Source organism: Ammodytes marinus, assembly GCF_949987685.1.
Source record: "Ammodytes marinus genome assembly, chromosome: 2".
Lineage (NCBI taxonomy): Eukaryota > Metazoa > Chordata > Actinopteri > Uranoscopiformes > Ammodytidae > Ammodytes > Ammodytes marinus.
This window is the reverse complement of record NC_137231.1, coordinates 30,040,979-30,050,837: the sequence shown is the minus strand read 5'-3', so window position 1 is coordinate 30,050,837 and position 9,859 is coordinate 30,040,979. Positions and strand designations below refer to the sequence as shown.

Genomic DNA, 9,859 nt, shown 5'->3' with positions numbered 1-9,859 from the left:
ACGGCAACAACAACAACAACCGGAAAAGCACAAGTGGGACGAGATAGGGTTTTGATTTAAAGCTGTTTAAAGGGTTGTTGGCAAATTACTGGTCATGTTTTTTTTTTCTCATCTACCTGATCACAAGGCTGACAAAGTACAACATCTCCTGTGCAACTACAATGGAGTATGAAGACAGAAAATATTTCAAGTCTCACAATTATCAAAGGAAAATTTAGGTATTTTTCTATTTTATTTTTGTCATGGTCTGTCTTTGTCCTGTCTTGTTTTGGTGGTTTCCTGTTTTATTTTGGTATGTCTGTCTTGTTCCTCCCCATGTCCTGTCAAGCTTCCCTCTTGTTTGATTACTGCTCCCTCCCCTAATGTGTTACACCTGTGTCTCGTTATGTCTTGTATATATACTCCTTGTGTTCCTTTGTTCCTTATCGGTGAATTATGGTTTGTCCTGTCGTTGTTGGTGAGTCTCGGCCCGTGGTTCTTGTGTACTGCGCTCTCTGTGTTATTTTGCCTTTTCGCCTTTTTGCCTTGGGAGTTTTTTTTGTCATTTGTTGAGCCTTAATAAACTACCCTTTACTTTTTACGTTCTGCATTTGGGTCCTGCTTGCCTGCCTGTCTGCCTCACCATAACATTTTTTTTACTTTCAGTCCCTACAAATGAAAGTGCATGAGCATCATTCTATATGGTGCAGAGGGAAATGAATCAAGAAGCCAAAGATAATAAAAAAGAGCAAAATTATCTGATTGTCAAAAACTGTGATACTATTTACAGAAAAAAAGTTTGTAAACCTTTAAACAAGTAAAAGTGATTCTAAATACATTTTGCATTGTTGTATTTTAACTTGTGCAAGAGATTTGTATACTTCTTACACCGCTGGAAACTTCATAAACATATTTAATCCAAGTCCAAGAGACATATGGCATCAATCAGTCATTCAAGATTCACTGCAACTCGTCTGCTATACTGTTAAAAATGGTTCATCTGAACACAGCGGGGCGTTAATGCTCCCTGAGGAGACCCTAAACATTGTGTCAGCGTTCACTTTCAATGCATCGTCTCTCTGTCTGCTTACTAAGATGAATATTTTAGCATCTTGTTGCCATAAGCACACATCACAGCCCTGTATTCTGGGGCTGAAACCAGCACTGCTTAAACAGGGACTGTGGTAAAATGGCAAACTAAAAGCGTACAGCCTTCTGAGATGCTGCAGCTGTGTGAGAGGAAATGAAATGCTCTGTGAATACAGTCTGATAATGTGAGTGAAGCCGACACTGCATCACTTTTTGTGCAGATAAAGGTCAAGTTTTTTTCAAACCCTTTGCACATACAGTAGATCTGTGTGTGTCTCTGTGTGTGTGTGTGTGTGTGTGTGTGTGTGTGTGTGTGTGTGTGTGTGTGTGTGTGTGTGTGTGTGTGTGTGTGTGTGTGTGTGTGTGTGTGTGTGTGTGTGTGTGTGTGTGTGTGTGTGAGTGTGTCTGTGTGTGTTTTGTGCAGGGCTTCTGCAAGTCAACGAAAGTTGCTATAAAGTGCTTACATCTTAAGAAACAAACGTAAAGGACAGTATATGACATAATGTATATGATTTCTATCTAGTCTTGTCTTTCATATATTTATGCTATAATATGTGGTAATATGTTGAAATAAACTTGATAAAAGCCATTGGTTTTTATATCGTAATTTAACAATGTGTAAGTTACATTTGTTTAACATTAAAGATGATGATTTTCAACCTAGTATTACAGGGCTCGCATTACTGTAAACTATAAAGTGGAAGAGTGAGAAAGCAAAAGTGGACCATAACCGTTATATTTTCTTCTCTGCTCATAGGTTGTCCAATAGAAGAGCTTCCTCCTGAGGCCCAGTGCTGACTGACAACAAGCACAACTCAGCACAACAACGTCCGGGGGCTTCATGAGTGTGACCTCGTAAACTCCACTCCACCTCTGTGTTGTGTGTGTGTGTGTGTGTGTATTTGGCACCATGCTGTGGACAGTGCTACTAGCGCTGCTGGTGCTATTGCTGCTGCAGACTCAGCTGTCTGTGTGCTTGAGGGAATTACGCTCCGGGGGTTCCGGCTCCGTGGCCCACTCCTCTTCATCATCATCATCATCATCATCCTCTTCCTCTCACAACGTCACCCAGCAACGGTTGCCCGGAGCCATTATTATTGGCGTGCGGAAAGGCGGCACCAGAGCCCTGCTGGAGATGCTTAACCTGCACCCAGATGTGGAAGTGGCCAAGGCCGAGGTAAAACAACATCACGGTCACCTAATAACTGCACCAGCATCAGTGGTGGGATGAAAATTAAAAATGTTACTCCAGTATCATTTTGAGGTGAATATAGTTAACAAAATATAACACATAGTTAAAGGTAACTCTGGTGGTTCCCAAGCTTTTCGACAACAGACTCAACTCTTTGATATCAGAATATTTTAGTAGCTGTTAAAATGATCCAATGTTTCACTCCAAAGTCAACCGATAGTTGTATAAAGTATTTAAAATGAGCAATAACAGTAAAATACAGTTTACAGATTGATGCATCACTATATGAACAATCAAATTATTTTCATTTTTAACCTTTATTTAATCTTATTAAGACACGTAGTTTCATACTCAACAGAAACCTGGGTCACACACAGCAAAAGAACAACTCAAAGTTACAGAAAGACAGGAAACTATAAGTAGGCTACACAGAGACACGCATTATAACTTTAGACTCACTTTGAGATTCTTAGAACACAAAGCATTACCGAATTTAAACCTCCCAACCGTGTAAAAAGAAGTTCAATCCACTGCCAAATGAACTGTCTCCAATAATCAAAAAGCTTCTTAAAAGTTACCGCGTGAATAATTTAACTTGTGAAAGAGACAACAGAGTGTTTTTTGTTGTAATACTTCTATTTTATTCACTACTTGTTTACTCTAATTCAAAGTGGGACTTGAACTTTTGTGAAGTGACTATTGTTCTATATCAGCGTTGCTTCAATAACTTCAGTAAAGCCTTTAACTAGACATACTCCTTCTGTCAAACACATTCCTGCTTTAGATGGGAAATACTTGCCAAGAAAAACCATAACCCCATTACCGGTAAATTTCATTCGGTTACATAGAGGCACTGACTATTTATCTCAAATAGATTTAGTTAAAATCATCTGACTTTCAACAATAATTGCTCTTCAAAAAGTATGTATATGTATATTAAAGCCACAAATCATATATAGATGCCAGAGACAGCTGTGAACATTCATGAACATGAGTTCTTAAAGTAGTCTAACATTTCAACATGTTGTAAAGGCCTTATCCTGTAATCGGATGTCAGCTGGTAGCCAATTAGCTCATGGTCAACAGCCAACTGAACTGATCCAATATTCCAATAGAGATAAATCCACTGCACTGGTGTTCTTAATCAGGCCAGTGTATAGTTGTCCTTGAATTTTCCCATTAAGACCAACTGTTTCCTACCTAGTACTAATAACAGCAGGCTGTCCCAGTCTAGGTGGACCTTTCCTCTGTGATACATCTTAATGCAGAGAGGCCCAGATGAAATGTGAACAGTCAGCTCAGCCTATATATGGGTTCCAGTGAACTGAAGTGATTCTGAACGATGACAGGCCTGTCCCGAAGAAGCTGCACAAAGATTAATCTTAACCGGGGCTGTTTGAGGTGAAAACCGCAAAGTTCTTGAGCTGTCGAAGGAATAGATTGGTTTGGAGAAGATGGGGACAAAATGAGACAAATTCAGTGTCTTTTTAAACTATTTCATACCTTTCTATTGCCTACATATTCTCTAAGTGCTGTCAAAGAAAAGTTTTCAACACCATCAAGAAATGAAATCCTATGTATGTTTAGTGGTGGGCCGATAACGGCGTTAACGGCTGCGTTAATGCCAAACTCTTATCGGGCGATAAAAAAAATATCGCCGTTAATCTCTTAATTCCACCTCCTGTTCGGCTCAGGGGAGATGCTGTTCGCCGTCGGGGTGAACCCCCTTCCGCACGTGAAGGCTCGCTTCACGTGCGGGAAAGCTATAGTGTGAGCGGCCACAGCTTGTATTTTGGTCATATCTAACACTGGACTGCAGGCCTATATAAAAGTGTTGTACCTTTGCTTTCTTTGGGTTAAAAAAAACTCCATCAACTCAGTATCCGTCTAGTCCAAAAAAACTCTGTCAGCTGCTGCTGCAGACGGTGTGCAGACGTGCTCGGAGAATCGGCATCGGCGCATCAACAGTCATTCAATGCAGCGGCAGTAATCATACAACCGAACGGTGTAGAAAGTCCCGTCAGTTAAAAATAGTGATCCAGATTTTAAATCCATGTTAAAATCGGAAGGATATAAAGCTAGTTAGCTTAAAAAAAGTAGCAAACATGTCAACTGTGATGTGTTCAGGCCGGCTCAGTAATATGATTGATGTGTTCAAATGCAACACAAAAAAAAAGAAATTTGAGGTTTTGGCGAAACTTGTTTTCCCAGCAAGATAAAATAGATAGTAAAGATGGAATGGAATTATGACCTGTTTAATGTCCTATCTAGAGCTATGATCATATCAGCAATTAAAGCAATAATACAAGTTCTATTTCAACAAAATAATAGAAAATTATCAATTTTGATATCAATAAAGACTTGGATCGTTAAGGAGTCTTGAAAATGGTATCAATATCAGTACAAATTAACTCTCCTGTCATCTGAGAGAAATTAAGATGATTTAATTTTTTTAACCGTTAGTATTTACCGGTTAAAAATATTATCGGTTGACTGGTTTACCATGGACATCCCTTATACTGTATAAATGTATATCATACATTGTATGTTTTTTTTTGTGTTATCCCAGTTAAGTTTATTATTAATTTTTTATCATTTAATATTACTTTTAATAGTTCCGGGACGTTGGAGCAATAACCTGGTGTTTTGACACTTCAGTGTGCACTGTGAATTTGAAGTAATGTTCAGTTTTTGAATAAAGATGCAGCATTTACAAAAGTTTATTTTTTTTATCCGATTCATCGATTAATCGAAAAAATTATCGACCGATTAATCGATTATTGAAATAATCGTTAGTTGCAGCCCTAAACAATTCATCGTTACCTCTTATGGCCTACAGTTCAAAGTTCATGTTTAACTGAATAAACAGTTTGTAAACACAAGTACATCTTGTTGAACATTATTTATTTTCATCACCAATTATCATAGTAGAACAGCTTCCTCAAGCAGTTTGTGATGCATGTTGGAAACAGGAGATGAGCCCCTGGTCTGATGCGCCACCTGGCTTGAGAAACACGTTCTCAAAGACTTACTTTGAGTCATTATTTAGGGAGCACACACATATTATGAATGAATTCAAATGAGCCATTTTAATCTAGATTAATCTAGATTAATTTCAAAATTAATCTAGATTAATCTAGATTAAAAAAATTAATCTATGCCCACCTCTAGTGTTGCTGTTCTTATCTTATCTATTAAAGGTGCGGTGTGTAAAGGGCAATGGCCTTTTTCAGAACAGACTTGGTAGAATATAATATTCATAAGTATGTTTGAATAATTGTATATTAACTTTAAAAAAAAGTTTTTATATCACCTTATGACTTGATATTGTGGAAAGACTTGAGGCGGTGGTGGATGATGCCATCTTTACTAACTAGCTTCTTGTCCTTGAAGGCCACACTGTCACAATCCTCAGAATGTGAGAGGGATACATGGACATTTGCAATCTAGAACTTTCACCACTAGATGCTTCCAAAATACAAGTTTATTTCAAACTGCACCTTTAACCCCACCCTCTGTCCCTCTCTTGTCAGGTGCACTACTTCAACATAGAGGAGCACTACCGCCGAGGACTGGCCTGGTACCGAGCCCAGATGCCCTTCACCCTCCCTGGGCAGCTGACGGTGGAGAAGACCCCCGGGTACTTTGCGGCCCCTCTGGTTCCATCCCGCCTCTGGGACATGAACCCCGCGGTGCGCCTGTTACTCATCGTACGGGACCCGGCAGAGAGGCTGGTGTCCGACTACACCCAGGTCCTACACAACCGTCTGACCCGCCACAAGCCCTACCAGCCCCTGGACGAGCTCCTGCTTCACAAGGGGCACATCAACCCCGAATACAAGGCACTGCAGAGGAGCCTGTACCACCAGCATCTGGCCCGCTGGCTGGAGGTCTTCCCCCGAGAGCAGATCCATGTAGTGGACGGTGACGCGCTGATTCGGGACCCCTTCCCCGAGCTGAGGAAGGCTGAGAGGTTCCTGGACCTGCCACCGAGAATAAGCCCTGACAACTTCTACTACAACACCACCAAGGGCTTCTACTGTCTCCTGTCTGCGGGACACGACAAGTGCCTGGACGAGTCTAAAGGCAGGCCACACGCGCCCCTCAGCACCCAGGCCTTCAAGAAGCTCTGTCGGTACTTCAGGAAGCCCAACAAGTTGTTCTTTGAGATGGTTGGGAGGTCGTTTTCCTGGTGCTGATCCAGTGGAGAGACCAGCAAAGTGTGGAGATAAAGAAACATCTCCTGAACAAAGCAAATACATTCAGGGACTCGGAGAAAGAAAGAAAACTGTTGTTTGTGTGTGTGATTTTTTGTAAGTAGATGCGTGGAAAGGTTCTAGTTCAATTGAAGTCGTAAACATCTCTTGTGGTGATACCTACTCAGGTATAAATTTAGCTAACAGGGCGGCTGTGGCGAAGTTGGTTGGGGCGGTCGTCCACTGGACTTCAGGGTCGGTGGTTGGATCCCCTGCCTCCCCGCCACATGTTGAAGAGTACCTGGGCAAGACAATGAACCACGAATTGCTCCTGATAGTTGGCTTGCACCCTGCGTGGTAGCTGCTGCTATCGGTGTATAAATGTGTGTGTGAATGTGTACAAAACAATGTAAGCACTTTGGCTCTGTGAAACTGTGGAGTCCATTTACCATTTAACAAGAGGAGCACGTTTGTGTGTGAAGATATGATGAGAATTCAAACTGCTTGTGTTGATCACTGGTCCACACAAGCCTTTACCATCACCATACCGGTGCCTCCGTGGGAAAAAAAACTAACTATGATGACGGTGCCATACACAAGTTTGAAAAAACACAACTAACTGCTTAACTGTGTGGAGTTAAAAGAAGATTTTTGAAGTGATGTAGTAATAGCGGTGCCAGTGGTGAAAACATGGTTGAATTAAATGAACTGTTGCGCTATGAACTCATGAAAAGTCAATCATTTAGAACATTGCGAACTGCAACCAACTCCTTTCTTTGTTTTTTCTCAACAGTTGAAACATGTTTGTGTTAGTAAAAAAAATGTCTTAGTTGAGACGTCCTGTTTACTTCATGCTTTGTTATTTGACGACTTCTAGATGTTCAGTTTCTAGCTATTTTGAAAGTAGTTTAAGTTAGACTTGTTTTTTTGGGGTTTTTCTTTATTGTTAAGGAAAATGTAGTAAGATTGCAAGTTTGTGTTTTTTTTCAAGACTTCTAATAAATGCGTTCTGTCCTTCAGTCTCCTGCATGGTTTCAGACCGCCAATGAATCCAGCTTTGCGAGTTTAAAAACATCAAACATACCGACAGATAATCACTGTCTGGTCTCTCTCCTGAATGCTCCTCACACACACATGCACGCGCACACACACACACACACACACACACACACACACACACACACACACACACACACACACACGTACGCACACACACACAAACACAAACACACACACACACCTCTCTCTCTCAAAGTGTATGAAGATGTTCTCTGTCAGTGTCTATCTAACATGTACTTTACATGGCGGATCAAAGGAAGCCCACGTTTACTTTCATCATAAAATTATTCCCGTCAACGAATTACCGCCAGTTTCACCACCCCACTGTAACCAATCACAGCTGAAGGGCTGCAGTGTTTGATACCTGGCTCTATTCAAAGCACAGATGGATTTCTTACCTGAACGTATTTAATCTGAAAAGACTAGATCCTATACTAACATATCATGACGTCAGCTTTGTAAATTTAACAATAGGATTAAAGGACAGGTTGGCTACATAGGGTGTAAGGTTAAAGGTGCTATGAGGAACTTTCTGAAACAGTCTAATTTTCCCTATGATGATAAATGATTATCAGCGAACGAGACCATCAGTGCAAAGAATGCTATTTGTATATAGTTTTTCTTTATGCCTTTGTCATGGGTACGCAGGAACTACAGCTGGCGTAGTGAAAACACTATCTCTTTTGTCCAAAAGGGGGTGCAAGAATTGACACAAACTGAAAGTTCCTCAGAGCACCTTTAATGAAACTGTTGAGATCAAAATACGGTATAAATGTGACCAGACTGCTGCAAATAATGATTATTTCCATCTGTATTCTGTATATGTCTTGTTTGGTCTGACCAACAGCCCAAACCCCCAAAGTTAAACTAAATATAAATAATAAGTTAGGAAAAGTAGTGAAACAAATCTCACAAATAGGGAAAATCTGCTCAAATTTTGAGTTAAAAGAAATGACTTATCTTTATTAATCATTTATCAAAAGCTTAGCTCCAAATCTAACATAACCAACCCAAAACACATTCTGGTATTTTTCTTTAAAGATTCGATCTATTTGAGTATTTTAATATTTGATGTGTTTGATCTGCACCCCACTGAGTTACTGCTGTGCTGAGGGATTGATTGCGAGGATAAACCGAGTCCTTTCAATGTTAGGAAGCTCCCTGTGGACCAACTACTTACATGTAAAACTTTTAAAAGTTCTTTAAATTTCTTTTAAAGCGGATTTTCTTATAGGTTTTTACTGCCGATGTTTCCATGTTGTAAAGCTTTGATGAAACCTGATCGATCTATCCATCAGTCAAACTTGAAGACTTACATTATCAGAGTTCTGCTTTGATTATTACATTAATATTATAAATTGTTTATATGTATACATATATATATTATTATTTAACAAGACAACTTTAATAATTGCCTGAACACCTGCCGCAGAGTGCTGGATTGTCTAAAAAATGTATTGTTAAGATTATGCTTTGTAGAGTTGTACATTTATAATTGTCAGAGTTGAAAAAAAAATCAGCAAACGTTATCTTTAAAAATACATGCATTGATTTTCAGCCATATGGGGGCAGTGCAACAAAAAGTAAACACAAAACTGACTTATTTTTCATTCGACAAAGTCCAAACATACTGGGATCATGGAACAAGGAAATCGGTAATACATAAAGCATCATCATCAAAGATGTATCTACCCAGAAGCAGATCTACAGTAGCATCCACATGGTGTTTAAGACATCAAATGCATTCAGGAATTGATTGTTGGTTCAATCTTAACTCTTCGCCAGCCAGTGATATAGTCAAACACACATTTCTGGATTTTTTTTTTTTACATTTTTATGCTTTATTGATAGTGTAGAGACAGAGTTGAAATGGGGCAGAGAGGGGAGTGACATGCAGAGAACGACCGCGGGCTGGAATCGAACCCGGGTCCGCTGCAGGCCGAGGCCCATGGGGGGGACGCCCTACCAACTGAGCTATGGGCACCCCCACATTTCTGAATTATTAACTTAAACAATTTAAACGTCCTCAGAAGCAGCAGACCCGGGTTCGAATCCAACCCTGGTTGTTCTCTGCATGTCACTCTCCTGCCCCATTTCATCTCTGTCTCTCCAAAAAAACTGTCTAATAAAATAAAATAAATAAAAAAATCTTAAAAACAAAAACATTGTTACCGCATTTTGCGTTTCGTCACTGTTCGAGACGTCTCCTGTTCTCGCTGCAGAAGAGAATGGAAGCTGAAGTCTGACCTGTAGCTGTCACCCTCCCACCGTCCTCAGGAGAACACCGTATAGACAGAGGAAGAAAGAGAGATGTAAGAATAAACAAATGATTCCCGCTCTTTGA

The 9,859-nt window shown here is 40.1% G+C and overlaps 1 protein-coding gene across 1 annotated transcript in view; it reads left to right on the top strand.

Annotated features, from left to right (window-relative positions):
• Positions 1 to 7,392, top strand: part of hs3st1l2 (heparan sulfate (glucosamine) 3-O-sulfotransferase 1-like 2) — a 25,279-nt gene extending 17,887 nt beyond the window's left edge. Inside the window, exons 2-3 of the mRNA XM_080041099.1 lie at positions 1,826 to 2,245; positions 5,794 to 7,392. Of these exons, the coding sequence (XP_079897225.1) occupies positions 1,979 to 2,245; positions 5,794 to 6,459 (933 nt within the window). The 5' untranslated portion in view covers positions 1,826 to 1,978 and the 3' untranslated portion in view covers positions 6,460 to 7,392. The remainder of the gene's footprint in view (positions 1 to 1,825; positions 2,246 to 5,793) is intronic.
• The last annotated feature ends 2,467 nt before the right edge of the window (positions 7,393 to 9,859 follow it).